The 19356-nt window shown below is 42.7% G+C and overlaps 1 protein-coding gene across 1 annotated transcript; it reads left to right on the plus strand.

Annotated features, from left to right (window-relative positions):
• The first annotated feature begins 1138 nt into the window (after positions 1–1138).
• Positions 1139–19081, plus strand: KRR1 (KRR1 small subunit processome component homolog). The gene is made up of 10 exons (XM_056574089.1): positions 1139–1293; positions 2391–2569; positions 6187–6321; positions 8385–8510; positions 8597–8680; positions 9926–9982; positions 10489–10659; positions 13678–13755; positions 13846–13936; positions 16432–19081. The coding sequence occupies exons 1-10, from the start codon at positions 1227–1229 to the stop codon at positions 16566–16568; spliced, it is 1125 nt and encodes a 374-aa protein (XP_056430064.1). The 5' UTR covers positions 1139–1226; the 3' UTR covers positions 16569–19081.
• Positions 19082–19356: the final 275 nt, after the last annotated feature.

The raw sequence follows: 19356 nt of genomic DNA on the forward strand, positions 1-19356 counted from the left end.
AGGACAATTTTAGGCATACACAAGCTACTATTCTTTTTTGGTTTTATTAGTTGTAAAATAAACAAAACCTATATAAATTGGCTATCGTTCTAATCGTATGGGCCTACAAAATAAACATAAGGTGTCATTTTTATCAACAAGTGCACTGTATGAAAACGAAACCCCCCCCAAAAGGGCTTTTTTTAACGTTTTGAGGGGTTTTTACTGTAGAATTGATGGTAAAATGAGTAATCTCACTAAGGCTGCATTCACACTTCATTTTTACATTACGGGTGCTGGATACGGCTGGGGGAGGGGCAAACCGGGCTCTCCCGTACCCCAGCCGGACCAGCGCTGAACTCCATTTACTTTAATGAGCCGACTGGAGTCAAACGGTGACTCTGGTCGGCTCCTTTTTGACCCGTATTCGGTTTCCTGACCAGACCTAAAACTGTAGTATACTACGGTTTTAGGTCCGGTCAGAAAACTGCCTACGGTCAAAAATGAGCTGACCGGAGTCACCGTTTGACTCCAGTCGGCTCATTAAAGTAAATGGAGTTCAGCGCTGGTCCGGCTGGGGTACGGGAGAGCCCGGTTTGCCCCTCCCCCAGCCGTATCCAGCACCCGTAATGTAAAAACGAAGTGTGAATGCAGCCTAAGTGGTGCAACAAACAAACCCTCAGATAGGTCTGTGGATGTAAAAGTAAGAATTATGGGGGAGATTTATCACAAGCTGTGCAGAGGAAAAACTGACCAGTTGCCCATAGCAACTGTGACATCTGACATCAGATTGTGACATCTTACGTTTCAGAAGCCTTTTTGAACATAAAAGAAGCAATCTGATTGGTTGTTATGGGCAACTGGTCAACTTTTCCTCTACACAGGTTCTGATAAATCTCCCCCTATGTCTCCTGGAGCAAAAATCAAAAAAGCAAAAAAATAAATGCAAAAATAAGTGTAAAAATCCTCTGCAGACAATGCAGTGCTACGAAGTGGAGCGGGAACATGCTTGTGTACCCTGTGAATAACACCTGGCATTTATTGTACCAGAAATAACAGCTAGCCTGACTACAAAGGCTTGCTTTTATTATAGGCCATGATGTCACACTGCACCATTGACAAAAAATTGCATCTGAGTTCCTAAGGGAACCCGGAACTCATTGTCAGTCTCTGTTTCCTGACGGACGACTTTGAGCGTTGCACACGTGCTGTGTTTAGGTCACATGTTGTAGCCGGCGCACGGCAGAATGGCGGAGGAGCCTAGTAACCCGCTGCCAGGTAGTGGCAAGAAGCGGCCACGGGAAACGCATCCTGGTGAGTGTGACAGTCCTGCATGTGAATGCGGTACCGCAGGGGGACACGTGACATTGCTTTGTGGCCATGTGAATACACGGGTGTTACTGTAGCATCTCCTGATCACGTGCTGCCAGTGCATCCTACTATTGCTCCTTATCTCCCTGTCTGTTCCCCTCCGGGATGAGAATCACTTTATGGTAGGGACCTGCATGTTGGTGGCACTGGGTACAGGGTCCTGTGGTTGGTGGGGGCCTAATGTTACTAGCACACACTTTAAGATGGTGGTGGACCTCCAGCTGTTGCTAAACTACTACTTCCAGCATGCCCGGACAGCCGTAGGCTGTCCGGGCATGCTGGGAGTAGTAGTTTTGCAACAGCTGGTGGACCAACGTTTGGAGACCACAGCTTTAGGGTATGTTCACACACAGAGCAGGTAAAATGATCGGTACTGTGGAATTTCTGCTGTTCCCAAGTGGAAAAAGTGCAATCCACAGCATGTATATGCCATGTGTGAACATAACCTTAGGGCATGTGTACGCAGGCAATAACCACATGATTTTTAAAGCTGAAACGCAACAATTTCCGCATCAAACACTTATTAAAGGGGTACTCCGCTGGAAAAACAATTTTTTTTCTTTTCTTTTTTAAATCAACTGGTGCTAGAAAGTTAAACATTTGTAAATTACTTCTATTAAAAAATCTTAATCCTTCCTGTATTTATTAGCTGCTGAATACTACAGAGGAAATTCTTTTCTTTTTGAAATCCTCTCTGATGACATCACGAACACACTGCTCTCTGCTGACGTTATTATAATGTGCGATACCAATGTGCCTGGCACATGCCCCTGTCATTTAGCACCTTTGTCTCCTTTATGGCATTCTGGGAGGGTCACACGCAATTCTGCCCTACAGCTGCATCAGCGGGCACAGGTTTCTGTACATGTAGGACGCTGTCCGGACTGCTGACCCTCACTCTGCATCAGTAATCGGTTGATAGTGTTACTGTTGGCTGCCGCACCAATTTTTAGGTCTATAGCGAACCTGTTTTATTACACATTGTAGTAATAGGCCATGTATGAGACAATAAAATGTATTTCCTTTTTATTTTCCTGCAGTTGTGGATGAATCTGAACTACTCACAGTTCCTGATGGCTGGAAAGAGGAGCCTTTCACTAAAGAAGATAATCCAAGAGGGCTGCTTGAGGAGAGCAGCTTTGCCACTCTATTCCCCAAGTATAGGGAAGCTTACCTCAAAGAGTGTTGGCCCCTCGTCCAGAAGGCACTAAATGAGCATGTAAGTGTCTCCTGAAATACACTTGGTGGTAGGTGTGTGGCCTGACTGCTATTACCAGAGAAATGAAAGAAGGCAACTAAATGGATAAAATGATGTGGGTCTGCTGCTTACAGATTTGACTAAGTGGCACCTGAATTCTGCCTTATTCTGTCACTCACCTATGTACTTTGTCAGGGATTTGGAATTCCTATCTCCTGACGCCCGTGACATGCAATTCCGGGTGCTGAGCAGGTGAATTTTCAGGTCCTTAGCCCTGCTTCAGGCAAGCACGGCGGCACTCAGAGGGGTGTATGGAGTAGGCTCCTGACTTCTGCCCGCTCCGTACTCCATACTGATTTCAGTAGCTGGGGCCGCCGCTAATAGCCAGCGTGTGGAGATCCGGATCGCCGCGGCGGGCTATTAACCCTTTAGATCGTCACTGTCAAAGCTGACAGCAGCGTCTAAAGGGACATGTGAATGCTCCCTGGTGGGCTAGTGAGGTTGAACGCCCACATTTTCTAAATTATCTTTTACTATTTCAATTTCACTTCACCAATATTAATATATTTTTTGTATTGGCGCATATGTTATGGAAAAATGAAAAGGTATACTTATAGAAATTAGTTACTAGAGATTAGCGAAGTTACGGTGATTCGATTTGTCACGAACTTCTCTGCTCGGCGGTTGCTGACTTTAGCCTGCATAAATGAGTTCAGCTTTCAGGTGCTCCGGTGGGCTGGAGACTCTCTCCTAGGACTGTATCCACCTTTTCCAGCCCACCGGAGCACCTGAAAGCTGAACTCATTTATGCAGGCTTAAGGCAGCAACCGCCGGGCCGAGAAGTTCGTGACGAAAGGAATCACTGTAACTTCGCTTATCTTTATCTCCTTTAGTTATGGCTATTATAGGGAGAAGAGGAAAAAACGAGAGTGTAAAAGTGAAAATTGGATCGGACAAGTGGATCGTCATGAGGGACAAGTAGATTTTGCTCAATTTTAGTCCCATGGATGAGTAGTTTTTTATTAAATTTCCACACCCCTGACTTTGTGTATGTTCGGCATCACAACCCTAACCTTTGAAGCGTCATTGTAATTTGCATAACTTTTGACATATTTTCCAGATACTAGAAAGGAATTTGGAGCTCAAAGTCTAAAAATATATGGATAAAGATGAGTTAAAAATCAATTAATTTATTGTATTAAATAAAAGTAGTCAAATGCATATACACAGTCCACCCACAGGGCCCTTGTGGGGGTTATGGTAAGATAAATGTACAAATGATGCAAAAAAAAATATATAATAATTATAATATAAATAAATAAATAAGGATAGCAGCATAAAATATATATTAAACCTTAAAAAGCTGAAAAAAAAGGGGGGCCACCACTCAACTGCAGTAAAAACAATGCTGATAATAATGTTCCAATATGAAGGGGGGGGGGGGGGGAAGATTAGTCCTGTGCGTAATGCGGAATCATGTAACTCATGGAATAAACATATGGTATGTAAGCGAAGATTGTGGCGATTGTTAACAATGTTCATCAGTAATGCGCAAATGAAATAAGAGATGATCCTGTAATAGATACTGGTACATGGTACCGCTCACTAGAGATGAGCGAACTTCCAGTAAATTTGATTCATCACGAACTTCTCGGCTCGGCGGTTGCTGACTTTTCCTGCATAAATTAGTTCAGCTTTCAGCTGCTCCAGTGGGCTGGAAAAGGTGGATACAGTCCTAGGAGACTCTTTCTTTGGACTGTATCCACCTTTTCCAGCCCACCGGAGCACCGGAAAGCTGAACTAATTTATGCAGGAAAAGTCGGCAACCGCCGAGCTGAGAAGTTCGTGACGAATCGAATTTACTGTAAGTTCGCTCATCTTTACCGCTCACCCTAAGCCATTTAAGCGAGTCCTCCCTGGTTCTTGCAGTGAGAGCGGACCTGGATGTGGCGGAGTATGCAGACCTGGATGTGGCGAAGTAGGGGTATCTTGCTGGGTCCGCCGTGCTGGTTGCGGTGTGTAGTTCTTCTTGTGCTGCAGTATGTGGTTCTTGTTGCGCTGGCTGGCACATAGGGCAGTGTGCAAGTACGGCAGATGAAGTCAGCGAGCCGGCGTCTGCCTCATGTAAAGTCTGTGCGCCGGGTCTCCGGTTTCCCAAAAGGTACGGACAAGGACTCCAACGGAAAAAAAATAGCAGAGAGCGTAGTAAGCTAAAATGTAGTATATTACTACTACAGTGGTGGTGGTGCTAAATCTGGTTTTCCAGACACGTCAAAAGTTTAGATTTACAGCCATGCTAGCCTACTTCCTAGCTGTCACCTCAAATCTGACCCTTTCACCGCATATGTCTATGGAGTGAAAAGGGTCGGATGGAGCAGCTTTGCTGCATTCCACAGGATTGTAACTGGAGATCACAACAGGTCTCAAGAGTGAGACCCAGTGCTATCTAATCCAGACTGACATGTCTGGACAAGCGTCCTTGTCAAAAATTTTCAAAAAGTGATACTATCGCTTCAAAGGCTTGTTCCTGTGCAAAGCTATGTGCAGTAGACATGACTCTTAAGAAATCTCCTACTTATGAAATTACGATCAGGAATTCAGCTTGGAGATTCCGCTGCTCTCATCTGGCATTGACGTAAAATGTTCTTTCACTGACCCATTCATCTTGCTGTATTTCAGCGGCAGAAAATTCTGCCGCGGAAATTCACACACCGAAAGAATTTTTAATTTTTTTGCAGACTGTATTGCCTTCAATGGTGACGGCTCAGGTCCACACAGTCGCGCTCAAAGTGTGAACATACCTCTAAAATTAAGGCCAAAAATGTTAGTAACTGAAGAGAGGCTTCTTTGTGGCGTTACTTTCTGGAAGTTGCTTCCATCTCCACAGAATCTTTAAAGCTTAGCCAGAGTGACCATTGGTTGTTCTCAGTCACCTCTCTTACCAAAGCCATTCTCCACCGGTTACCGTACTTAGTCATGGGGGGGATGGCTAGCTCTAGGAAGAGTCCCGGTTGTTCCACACTTCTGCCAATTAAGAATCATAAAGGCCACTGTGTTCTTGGGGGACAATACAGCAAAATTAGTTTTTGTACTTTTCTCCAGATACACAGCCATGTATATGAGCTCAACAGGTTGTTCTTTCCTATCATGGCTTGGTTTTTACTATTCTATGCATTGATAGCTATTCTTAAAGGGGTACTCCGCTGCTCAACGTTTGGAACAAACAGTTCCAAACGCTGGAGCCAGCAGCTCGTGATGTCATAGCCCCGCCCCCTCATGACATCACCCCCACCCCCTCAATGCAAGTCTATGGGAGGGGGCGTGACGGCTGTCACGCCCCCTCCCATAGACTTGCATTGAGGGGGTGAATTCAGTCAGTGTAGAAACATCTCAAAGATATAAATATTTATATCAATAAACAATGTAAGTTTTTCATTTTTAATGTGCAAAAAATTTTAACATTCAAACGTTGTCATTTTGGGGTATTGAGTGCGGAGTGTAGAAGGAACCATAGTAATTATAGTACAGTGAACAAGGGATTTTTAATCCCACATACTTGGTGGTTTACATTCTGCTGATTTATTGCCACCAGACGTTCACATTCATTATTTAATCTGAGAATCTTCTTTGTTTTTCAGTTTGTGAAAGCGGAATTGGATTTAATTGAAGGCAGCATGACTGTTATCACTACCAAAAAGACTTATGATCCTTATGTTATCGTACGAGCAAGAGACTTGATTAAGTTACTAGCCAGAAGTGTGCCCTTTGAACAGGTGAGCCATTTCTTTATGCCTGCTTTTTATTTTCATTCACGTATGAATGATTCGTATGCATGTACAATACTATATCAGTAATTATTAAACATCAGGCTCTCACTTGGAAGGTGGTGGAGGTATAGTCCCAGAATGACAATTCCATAAAGAAGTTGTCATGCTGGAACTATGCCTCCACCACCTTCCGAGTGAGAGCCTGATATTTAAGAAATACTGAAATAGTATTGTAGATGCGTCTTTTGGAAATAAGCTGCCTTAGTATTCAGCAGGTTGCTGGCAGTTCAGCTTTTCGAATAGTAAATACATTGAATGCGTTCGGGTCTACTAAAGCCATTCATTACCGTATTTTTCGCCGTATAAAACGCACTTTTTCTTCCCCAAAAAGTAGGTGCGTCTTATAAGGCGAATACACACCTATCGCGGCGGTCCATGCGGCCATCAACGGCCGGGACCCGCGGCTAATACAGAACATCACCGATCGCGGTGATGCCCTGTATTAACCCTTCAAAAGTGGTGATCAAAGCTGACCGCCGCGTCTGAAGGAAAAGTAACACTAACCCGGCTGTTCAGTCGGACTGTTCGGGACCGCCGCGATTTCACCGCGGCGGTCCCGAACAGCCCGACTGAATAGCCGGGTTAGTGCTTACAGGACACCAGGAGGGACCTTACCTGCCTCCTCGGTGTCTTCTCCGTTCAGGGATCCCCTGTATGGCCGGCGCTCTCCTTCCTCGTCATCACGTCGTCGCGTACGTGCGTCGGCGTGCGTAACTACGTGATGGCGGCGACGGAGAGCGAGGATACCCGGCCGGCAGCAGAGACGTTCCGGAGTGACGGGGACACGGCGACAGCGATGGAGCGACATCCAGGGCAGTGGTGACGGGTCCGGAGCGGCTGGGACACGTGAATATTACCTCCTATGCAGTGGTATTCAATCTGCGGACCTCCAGATGTTGCAAAACTACAACTCCCAGCAAGCCCGGACAGCCAACGACTGTCCGGGCATGCTGGGAGTTGTAGTTTTGCAACATCTGGAGGTCTGCAGGTTGGTGACCACTATTGGGTTCAAAATCTTTATTTTTTTAGATTTTGCATCTATAAATTGGGTGCGTCTTATACGCCGGTGCGTCCTATAGGGCGAAAAATACGGTATATGGTAATATGCCTTTACTATTTCCTTCTATGTGCCTCTAGTAGGTAGGAACGTATTACGCCTCATGCATAAAAACTGTTTTAAGAAATTATCGGTTCGCAACCACTAAAAGAGGCCTATTGTAAAATGATCTGCCCCAAAAATTTCCATTAAAAAAGTATATCCATTATTTCTTCTAGGCAAGGTTAATGTTATTTTGACTTGAACCTAACTGTAAGGCCTCTTTCACATGTAATATGTTGGTCAGTACTTTTAACCAAATCTTGTATCAACTATTTCCATTATAGTTTATCTGTCTGTTCCACTCCAGGTTTTGGCTAAAAATACTTACCTAAATAGGTATGAAAGAGGCCTAACCTCTAAGAGGTCTGTGGCTCTAAGACCTATTAAAGTATGGCATATAAAATGGACATACCATGAATGCTTCATAAGAGAACTCCTTTTAAACATCCATGATGGTTTCTTTTTAGACTATAGCCAATAGTACAAATGGTACATATGCGGTTCCTTACTATAGATTTTTAGGTGGCTTCAGACTGAAGCTTCATTCACTCAGTAACTGTACCGCTAGATGTCTAATGGGTTTGCATATAATAAAACTGGTATTTGACCACCCCCCCTGTGCCTCCGGTAACCTGCTCCAGCCTCCGCCGCGATCCTTTTCCTGGTGTTCGGCGAGTCATACTGCACTCATCCGGCCGCAGCGAAGTCAGGAAAGGTATGTACCTCTTTATTTTTTTACTGCCGGCAGTATGACGGGCTATTTTCCCATCCCGGAGTACTCCTTTACAGCTATGAGTGGAGTCTGTTCTTTATAGCAGTGATCTGTCTTGTGCTTTTGATGTAGATAGATATCTATTGTCATTACAAGAATGGTAACAAGACGTGATCACTACTGTTTGCCTTTCCTCAGGCTGTGAGAATCCTCCAAGATGACATGGCCTGTGATATAATAAAGATTGGATCAATGGTTCGGAACAGGGAGAGATTTATTAAGAGGAGACAGCGGCTTCTGGGACCCAAGGGATCAACTCTAAAGGTATGTTCATATTGTACATATGTAAAAGCCATGTCTGGATATGTGTTGGGAGACAGCTTTATTTCTTCCACATTGTCATCCCTCAGGCTCTGGAGCTGCTTACAAACTGTTACATCATGGTCCAAGGGAATACTGTATCTGCTCTGGGGCCCTTTGGCGGCCTTAAGGAGGTAAACAATAAAACCTTTATTTTCACAAATTTTTTTTTTTTCTGTTTTATATTTAATAAAGACTGTTGCCTTATTTATAATCATAAATAACAAATTCACAGGTGTTACATCTGCTGTGCATGAAACTGAATGCATTACCTACACATAGATTTTTTTTTTTCTGTACAATTATGGATGAAGCCAATCTTGTGACTTTATTAACAGTTCTAAAAATAATGAGAATATTTATTTTAATAGTAGTGCCAAATTAGCTAATTTTGCACCTGGTGAAAAGTTTGGGCCTTTACTTAATTTGGTGCTACCTGGTATTTACAGTACAGAGCTTCTGCAATAGCATGGCTGAGAGGACCCCTCCCTCTCTGCTTGTTAGGACTGTTAAAGGGGTATTCCAGGAAAAAACTTTTTTTTTTATATATCAACTGGCTCCAGAAAGTTAAACAAATTTGTAAATTACTTAAAAAAACTTAATCCTTTTCAGTACTTATGAGCTTCTGAAGTTAAGGTTGTTCTTTTCTGTCTAAGTGCTCTCTGAGGACACGTGTCTTGGGAACCGCCCAGTTTAGAAGCAAATCCCCATAGTAAACCTCTTCTAAACTGGGCGGTTCCCGAGACACGTGTCCTCAGAGAGCACTTAGACAGAAAAGAACAACTCAACTTCAGCAGCTCTTAAGTACTAAAAGGATTAAGATTTTTTAATAGAAGTAATTTACAAATCTGTTTAACTTTCTGGAGCTAGTTGATATATAAAAAAGTTTTTTCCTGGATTACCCCTTTAAGTTACATTGGAAAGTGAGAATACATTTTCTTTGGAAACAAAAAGAAACACTGTAGGTACTACTGGTATAAAAATGATTCATATGATACCCCTTGAAAAGGGTTATAATGTTGTAATATATGTTCTACTTATGCCTCGGTTCCCTGCAGCTCTTATACCAGGGACTTCCAGTCTCCTACTGCTCATCGCTTCTCCTTGGCCACTTGGCCAGTCACTTGATAAGATTGGAAACTGCTGCAGCCAGTGCTTGACTGAGGAGTCAGGTCCTGCAGGGAGAAGCAATGAGCAGCAGGGGACTGTAAAACCCCTGGTAAGAGAGTTGCAGGGGCCTGAGGGAGGTAAATATAACTTGTCATTTTTACAATATTGCCAGCAACATAAAAAAAAAGTCAAAATATTTCTTTAAATCTTGATCTGCTTTTATTGCCCCATTTATTTTTATTCCTGCATTTAATATATACTTATTGCAGGTTAGAAAAGTCGTTCTGGACACAATGAAGAACATTCATCCTATTTACAACATTAAGGTAAATCTACCTTGGGCTTCTCTAGTTTATTGTAAGCTATAATGATAGAAGGGATGCCACACTAATAGACTATATGAAAATGTTTCTGGAAGTATTCAGAACTGGAGATATATATAAAATAGAAGTAGTGCTCATGGGAACCCATTTTTCTGGTCAGCCTGACATTCATTGTAGAGTGGTAGTCATCCTCTTCCCGTCCTGCAGTGACTGATAACTGGAAGCAGTGGATGTGTTTACTGCATTGCAAATCAAGACAAGAGGCCTTTAGGTTTAGTGTCTTCTTTAGTAGATAAACTGTTAGTTTGTTTCTGAGATATTGAACTACAGAAATATTGAATTATAGAAATACTAGCTAGAAATTGTTAATCGTCACAGCTGTTGTGTGTTCTAAAAGAATATTCTACATGTCTGAATTGCTATTTATCAATATGCACAGGAACAGTACGTGATTTTCAAACTTGCATTGGTTCCAGTTTAGTGAAGATTATTCTGTGTTCTGTCTTCAGGCTTTAATGATCAAAAGGGAGTTGGCTAAAGACCCCGAATTGAGGTCAAAAAGCTGGGATCGATTTCTGCCAAAGTTTAAGCACAAGAATGTGAGCAAGAGGAAAGAACCGAAGAAAAAACGAATAAAGAAAGAATATACACCATTCCCACCACCACAGCAAGATAGCAAGGTATAGCACACTGACCATAGGTAGCTGGGGAATATTTTAGTAGTTGTAAAATGTAAAATCTTAAAAGTAATCTCAGATACTGCATATAGAATGACTGTAGGTAATTGGAAAAGAAAATGAAAACAAAGGAAGAAAGGTATGTAAAAGAGGATAAAGGGCTAGCTGTCTGCCACATTGAATACTTCTGTTCAGTTTTTACAAAAGAAAATGATGGAAAAGGACCTCAGGGAGGAAGTCTCAGGCAATGTTCACACAGTGGAATCTCCACAATTATGCAAAAATTCCTTCAGCAAAGCTTGCCAAGCATAATTCCGTCAGAATTTATGCATTCTTATATTTTTACGGAAAGTGGAATTTCTGTAGCAGAATGCCGCAAAAATTCCGCTGTGTGAATGAGACAATGAAATCCCGTTGAAGTGAATGTACAGTTAATTTCGGCAGAATTTTTCTTGTAGAAGTGGTAGCTGCAAATACAGTAAAGGAGCTTAAAGGAGTACTCCGGGATGGGGGGGGGGGGTCAGGGACTTCTTATTCTGCCTGTTATAAACACCTACTTATCTCCTGCTGGTCCCAAGTGCACTCCTGCTTCGCCTAGTGATTGGCTGAGCGGAAGTGTGTCAAATTGAGCCTCAGCCACCGGTCTTGCTGGGGCTCAATACATCACATTGCTGCCAAGCCAATCATTCAGAAGCAAACCGGCAACCAGGAAGAGGTGCGTGGCACGAGGCAAGTAGATGTTTTTTTTTTTTTTATAACGGCCAAGATGGGAAGGTTTCGGAACCCCCCCCCCCCCCCCAATCCTGGAGTACTCCTTTAAGCTATCCATAGATATATATATATATATTATAGAGAGAGAGAGAGATATCTCTCAACTGGCTCCAGAAAGTTAAACAGATTTGTAAATTACTTCTATTAAAAAATCTTAATCCTTTCAGTACTTATGAGCTTCTGAAGTTAAGGTTGTTCTTTTCTGTCTAAGTGCTCTCTGATGACACCTGTCTCGGGAAACGCCCAGTTTAGAAGCAAATCCCCATAGCAAACCTCTTCTAAACTGGGCGTTTCCCGAGACAGGTGTCATCAGAGAGCACTTAGACAGAAAAGAACAACCTTAACTTCAGAAGCTCATAAGTACTGAAAGGATTAAGATTTTTTAATAGAAGTAATTTACAAATCCGTTTAACTTTCTGGAGCCAGTTAACCCCTTAAGGACTCAGGGTTTTTCCGTTTTTGCACTTTCGTTTTTTCCTCCTTACCTTTTAAAAATCATAACCCTTTCAATTTTCCACCTAAAAATCCATATTATGGCTTATTTTTTGCGTCGCCAATTCTACTTTGCAGTGACATTAGTCATTTTACCCAAAAATGCACGGCGAAACGGAAAAAAAAATCATTGTGCGACAAAATCGAAAAAAAAACGCCATTTTGTAACTTTTGGGGGCTTTCGTTTCTACGCAGTGCATATTTCGGTAAAAATTACACCTTATCATTATTCTGTAGGTCCATACGGTTAAAATGATACCCTACTTATATAGGTTTGATTTTGTCGCACTTCTGGAAAAAATCATAACTACATGCAGGAAAATTTATACGTTTAAAAATGTCATCTTCTGACCCCTATAACTTTTTTATTTTTCCACGTATGGGGTGGTATGAGGACTCATTTTTTGCGCCGTGATCTGAAGTTTTTATCGGTATGATTTTTGTTTTGATCGGACTTTTTGATCACTTTTTATTCATTTTTTAATGATATAAAAAGTGACCAAAATACGCTTTTTTGGACTTTGGAATTTTTTTGCGCGTACGCCATTGACCGTACGGCTTAATTAATGATATATTTTTATAGTTCGGACATTTACGCACGCGGCGATACCACATATGTTTATTTTTTATTTTTTTTACACTGTTTTATTTTTTTTATGGGAAAAGGGGGGTGATTCAAACTTTTATTAGGGAAGGGGTTAAATGACCTTTATTAACACTTTTTTTTTACATTTTTTTTGCAGTGTTATAGGTCCCATAGGGACCTATAACACTGCACACACTGATCTCTAATGCTGATCACTGGCGTGCATTAACACGCCTGTGATCAGCATTATCGGCGCTTGACTGCTCCTGCCTGGATCTCAGGCACGGAGCAGTCATTCGTCGATCGGACACCGGGGAGGCAGGTAAGAGCCCTCCCGGTGTCCGATCAGCTGTTCGGGACGCCGCGATTTCACCGCGGCGGTCCCGAACAGCCCGACTGAGCAGCCGGGTCACTTTCACTTTCACTTTAGAAGCGGCGGTCAGCTTTGACCGCCGCTTCTAAAGGGTTAATACCGCACATCGCCGCGATCGGCGATGTGTGGTATTAGCCGCGGGTCCCTGCCGTTGATTACCGCCGGGACCGACGCGATATGATGCGGGATCGCGGCGCGATCCCGCTTCATATCGCGGGAGCCGGCGCAGGACGTAAATATACGTCCTGCGTCGTTAAGGGGTTAATATATATCTTTTTTTTTTTTTTTTTTTTTTTCTGGAATACCCCTTTAAGGCTATCCTTCATAAGAACAGTCAAGGTACTATTGATAATATTCAGAATACTGTGCAGATTAGATGGGCCAAATGGTTCTAATCTACCGTCACATTCTATGTTTCTATTTATCTGACTTGTGATAAATCAATCACATGTTGTATATTGAAGTAAAAGTCGGTGTTTCCACTTGACAAGTGATTCTGTGACACACAACCGTACTCATTAGTAGGTTTTGTACTACAGATCTGTTTTGCACTCTGTATTGCCAACCCAAATGTGTGTATATGAAGCCTGAAGGGGGTTTCTTAGTAAAGACTATTGATGGCATTTCCATAGCAGATGTCATTTATGTCTGATAGGTGGGAGAGTTCCACAAGAGAAAACTTGGATCATCACAACCTCACTCCCGCTAGTGATGTGGTCGCAGACTGCTGCCCCCCAGCAGAGCAGGGACATGGCAGCACATATCTGGAAATGTAGTAATGATATTAATTTGTTTACAGATTGACAAGGAAATTGAAAGTGGTGAATACTTCCTGAAAAAGAGCCAGAAGAGGAAAAAGAAACTAGAAGACATAAAGGTATTTGTCACTGACAACATTGGATGCGGTGCCTTCAAGCTATACCGTTATTTTGCTCATGCTTTTCATTTTGTTCTATTTCCTTTCCAGACTAAACAAGCTGAAGCCGTTTCAAAGAGGCAAGAAGAAAGAAACAAAGCATTTATCCCCCCTGAGGAGAAACCTGTGGAGCCAAAGAAAGGTAATAGCTCTTATGTGGTGTCCATTTATTATGCTGGGAGTATACCATGTGCTGTCTGACTTAAGGTCAGAAAGTCTATAGCAATGACTTTTTATGAATGGCGGGGTTAATTTCACCAATAAAATACTCTCCACATTATGTAGTATATATTAGATGTAAGAGATGTTTTGACCTCATAATGTGAACCTTTTTAGAATAGATTGAAAACACCAACTTCTTAGCTTGTTGCTTTCCCAGTGACCTCACAGGAATGCTGGTTTAACTGTTTTCTGCACAGTGACTGATTATACTGCAGACACTTGTCCTCTGGTGTGACGGACTGAAAGTAAAGCTGTCCATAGACATGTGGTTGCTGCTGGCCAAATTACCAGTTTTAGCTTCCACTTTCATATTTACAATGCATTCTGAAAGTCTTCAGACTTTTTTCACATCTTGCGATGTTGCGGCCTTGTGCTAAAATAAATCAAGTTTTCCCCATTATTCTGCCCTCAATACCCTATGACAAAGTGAAAACAGAATGTTAGAAAGCTTTGCTAATTGATTGAAAAGGAAAAACGAAAATATTGCATTGACTTAAAGGAGTACTCTGGGATAAGAAAACTTATCCCCTATCCTAAGGATAGGGGATAAGTTTCAGATCGCAGGGGGTCCGACCGCTGGGACACCCCGCGATCTCCCGTACGGGGCCCCGACAGTCAGTGGCCAGGGGCTGTGTCCGACCACCGCATGACGTGGCAGCCGACACGCCTCCTCAATACATCTCTATGGGAGAGCCGGAGCACTGCAATCAGCAGCCTCCGCCTCTGCCATAGAAATTTGAGGGGGCGTGTCGGACACCGCATCATACGGTGGTCGAAATGAGCTATTTCGGCAAAGAGCCGAGAGCCCTGCACAGGAGATCACGAGGGGCCCCAGCGGTCGGACCCCCCGCGATCTGAAACTCATCCCCTATCCTTAGGATAGGGGATAAGTTTTCTTATCCTGGAGTACTCCTTTAAGTATTCAGATCTTTTCTCAGTACTTAGTTGAAGCACCTTTGACAATGATCACAGTCTCCAGTCTTCCTGGGTATGATGCCTCAAAGCTTACATACCTGGAATTAGGGATTTTCTGCCATTCTTCTCTGCAGATCCGCTCTGTCAGGTGGGATGGGGGACCTTCAGTGGAAGCCATTTTCAGCACTCTATTGGGTTCAAGTAAGGGCCCTTGTGCCTAGGGTCATTGGGGGGGATTTATTATAATCTGTGAAGAGGAGAAGTTGCTGAGTTGCCCATAGCAGCCAATCAGATCGCTTCTTTTATTTTTCAGAGGCCTTTTAAAAAAATAAATAAAAAAAAAAGCAATCTGGTTGCTATGGGCAACTCGGCAGCTTTTTCTCTGGACTGGTTTTGATAAACTTCCCCCATTGTCTTTTTGGAAGGTGAATATTAAGCCCATTAAGAATGCCTCCATCTAGCTTTCCCTCAAACCTGAGCAGTCATCTTGTCCCAGGTGCTGAAACACCCCAACAGCATGCTGCTGCCTATACCATGCTTTGTTGTAGAAATGGTATTGGGCAGATGATGAGCAGTCCCTGGTTTGCTTCAGATTGAGGTCAGAAACTTAATTTTTGCTTTTATTAGACCAGTTTCTCACAGTCTGAGAGTCCTTTAGTTGCTTTTCTGCAAGGCGGGCTTTCATGTGCTTTTTATTAAAGGGGTACTCCAGTGCTAAGACATCTTATCCCCTATCCAAAGGATAAGGGGATAAGATGCCTGATCGCGGGGGTCCCGCCGCTGGGGATCTTGCACGCAGCACCCCGTTAGAATCAGTCCCCCGAGCGTGTTCTCTCCGGGTCTGATTACTGGTGATCACTGGGACAGAGCATAGTGACGTCACGCCCCCGCCCCCTCAATGCAAGCCTATGGGAGGGGGCGTGACGCCCCCTCCCATAGGCTTGCATTGAGGGGGCGGAGCGTGACGTCACACGGGGGCAGTCCGTGAGGTCACAATGCTCCATCCCCTTTGGATAGGGGATAAGATGTCTTAGTGCCGGAGTACCCCTTTAAGGAGAGGCTGCTTTCTAGTCCCTAAAGCCCAGATTGGTGGAATGCAACATTAATGGTTTACCTTCTGGAAGTTCTATCCTAGCGGCACACACAATCTTTGGAGCTCAGCCACAGAGACCATTGGGTTCTTGGTCTTTTCTCTTACCAAGGCCTTTCTTCCTCTATTAAATATTGGGGACCACACTGATGGCTTGTGGTTCAGGCTGCATGAAAGTGTTAATGTGTTCATTTTAATAACAACTGTACATCCTTATGTGATATCTTATATGTAATAGCTCAACCTGCTAATAAATGGTGAATTCCCACCAGTTTCCAGCTGCAATTTGATCCCAGAATGATAAACCTGTAACGATGCCTAATGTTCAGCTTTGCCTATAACTAGACACGTGTGCTGCAGTTCTTGAATCTGAGAATACAAATAACACATTTATTGTATGTATATTTTAGTTGCTGCTTCCACCAAGATTGATGTGAATGCAATTAAAGAAAAAGTGAAGAAAGCTAAAACGAAGAAGCTTGGTGCCCTCCCCGAGGAAGTAAAACAGCAGCTGCTGGACTCTGGCAAGAAGAAAAAAAAGAAATGAGATGATTATCTTAGATCTTTGAACTGATATCCTGCAGACTGATTCTTTTTTCCCGTCAATGTCTATTAAATCAGTTTCTTCAGAGAAGATGGAAACCTCCCAGGATTACGCTGTGTTGCACACGTCATGTTTTTACAGTTATGTGTAACTCTGTTCATTCAACAATATCTTCTATTTCTTCCCTTTAGGCTCTGTTCATATCTGTATTGTCCTTTCCGGTTTTCTGTTTCATCTTTGGAATAGAAAACTATAAATCGTGGAATGGTTGATACAGTAGCTTATGATTACACACCCCATTGACTAAAAGGCTTATCTGTTAGTCTGTTATTTTATTATAAAAAATACTTATTCTTTGTCCCAGATCACATTTAACCAAAGGCTCCAATGCAAATGTGAACAAAGCCCAAGGTCATATTTGTGAACCATGTAACAGGAAAAATATTTCAATTTTACTATGGTCATTTTGTTTTTTTTTAATGGCAGATGTGTAATTAAAGAATATTAACAATTTTGAACAGTTTAAAATGTATTTTTAATACATTTGAAAATTGTAGTAATTGGTTGTTATTGGAAAAGGTAAATAGTCACTGTATTGAGAGATCCATAGGGGGAGATTTTTTCAAAACCTGAATAGAGGAATTGGAGCAGTTTCCCATAGCAACCAATTGGATTGCATCTTATTTTTTAAAAGGCCTCTGAAAACTGAAACCAGCGATCTGATTGGTCGCTATGGGCAACTGGTCAACTTTTCCTCTGCACTGGCTTTGCTAAATTTCCCTGATTAATCCCTTTAAAGACAATCATGGCACACAAACTTGCATGCAATGCCGGTAGAGCCTTTATTAGTAGGATGAAGAGTGACAACTACTTGTACGTTCTAGAAGATATTAGGGATCGACCGATTTTTTTAGGGCCGATACCGATAATCGGTGGAGGTTAGGGCCGATAGCCGATAACTTATACCGATATTCCGGTATAAGTTATCGGCTATTTATCCCCCCGCGACACCGCTGCAGTGCATTGATTTAAAGCGGGCGCGGGGCATTATCGGCAAGGTAATTGCCGATACCGATAATGCCCAAAATCGTGATTATCGGCCGATATCGGCCATACCGATAATCGGTCGATCCCTAGAAGATATATGCAATTTTAGTACAAACAAAGACCCAAATTTATGCCGATGTTTCAGCCCTCCTGGGGGCCCTGTGGTTCTGTGACGTCTTCAAAGGAAGCGACAGCACAAACCGAATTTCTGGCCGGAGATTCCGAATGTGGCTAGCACCAACTAAATCAGTTTGGGTTGGACTACGCATATAATGGCCTCCTCCTAGGTGGCAATGTATGCCTAGTGAATTTTTCTGAAAAAAAAGGAGCAAGATCATTCTTTGATCGACAGAACTGCCAGCACTAAGATTCTGCTGGACCAGAATTTCCAAGTAGAATTTCAGAGTGAAATTCCATTGTGTGTACTTAGCCTTACTATACAGATCTGCTGTGACCAAGGCCGGGGAGGGCTGATATGTCGTCAGAAATTTAGATCTTAGTGGTACTAAAATTCAGGTTATTAATTTTGAAACCTCCCAAGTTGGCTGATAATATGTAGTATGACAGGTTTTTTTCAAATGGAAAAAGAATATGCTTCAAATAGTGATTACGGCTGAAAAAGCGCATGAAAATTTAAATACCTTGGAAAGTTTTTCCGGTTTTGGTATTTTTAACAGCATGGATAGAGCAGTCTGTAGCACTGGCTCCTAATATAAAGTAATGACATGGCACAATCTAAAGCTAATAAAAGTGATGCAATGGTGCTCATGTGAAGTTAGTTATTTTTCATAATTGCACCCATGGTCAAATTGGCGGTCCAGTACCTGAAAATAGTAACGTTTTTGTTGCTCCGCTGACGCTTGTATCTCTGAAGTTTCAAAGGAGGCTCCTGAAATCTCCACGGCAGCTGTACCTAGCACGTGCCTGTACTAATTCGCTCCTAAGGAGCTGGAGCTATTAGAGTAACATTTCTAAGTGTACAGTATAAAAATATCAGTGTATGATTTCCTTATGTTTAATTGTACTTTCTAATGGTAGTCAATCTCCACCTATACATTTGTGAGCTTTTTGTTATACAGTGATCCCTCAACTTACAATGGCCTCAACATACAATGGTCTTTTCTGGACCATTGTAAGTTGAAACCTGACTCAACATACAATGTACAGACAGTCCAGATCTGTGAAACGTGTCAATGGCTGGAAGAACTGACCAATCAGAATGGGCATTCGCTTGTAAAACCCCTGTATTACTGAAGCGTATGCACTGACTGGTGTCTGGTAGCGCCCCCTACAGTACAGGGAGGTATTATATGTCCTGTACACTTTACCTGTACCAGGGTTAGCTGCTCCTTTGGACACCAGGTGAGGGCGGCTCCATGTAAAAATTTTTAGGACACTGTGTGTACTGTACAGGACCCTGAAGAAGCTCCTTTCCTCTACATAGACCAGTGTTTCCCAAGCATTGTGCCCCCAGCTGTTGCAAAACTACAACTCCCAGCATGCTGGGAGTTGTAGTTTTGCAACAGCTGCAGGCTCCCTGCTTGGGAAACACTGACATAGACAGTAATTTACAGCTCCCAGCAGATCTTTCTTACTTTTATATGTAGAGATGAGCGAACTTACAGTAAATTCGATTCGTCACGAACTTCTCGGCTCGGCAGTTGATGACTTTTCCTGCATAAATTAGTTCAACTTTCAGGTGCTCCCGTGGGCTGGAAAAGGTGGATACAGTCCTAAGAGACTC

This window comes from Hyla sarda, chromosome 4 (genome assembly GCF_029499605.1).
Source record: "Hyla sarda isolate aHylSar1 chromosome 4, aHylSar1.hap1, whole genome shotgun sequence".
Classification (NCBI taxonomy): domain Eukaryota; kingdom Metazoa; phylum Chordata; class Amphibia; order Anura; family Hylidae; genus Hyla; species Hyla sarda.

Excerpts from the sequence above, each read along its gene's own strand:
- KRR1 (XM_056574089.1), top strand. The coding sequence starts at position 1,227 with ATGGCGGAGGAGCCTAGTAACCCGCTGCCAGGTAGTGGCAAGAAGCGG. Across the intron at positions 8,681-9,925 it reads CCTTTGGCGGCCTTAAGGAG|GTTAGAAAAGTCGTTCTGGA; the intron begins GTAAACAATAAA and ends TACTTATTGCAG. Across the intron at positions 10,660-13,677 it reads CACCACAGCAAGATAGCAAG|ATTGACAAGGAAATTGAAAG; the intron begins GTATAGCACACT and ends ATTTGTTTACAG.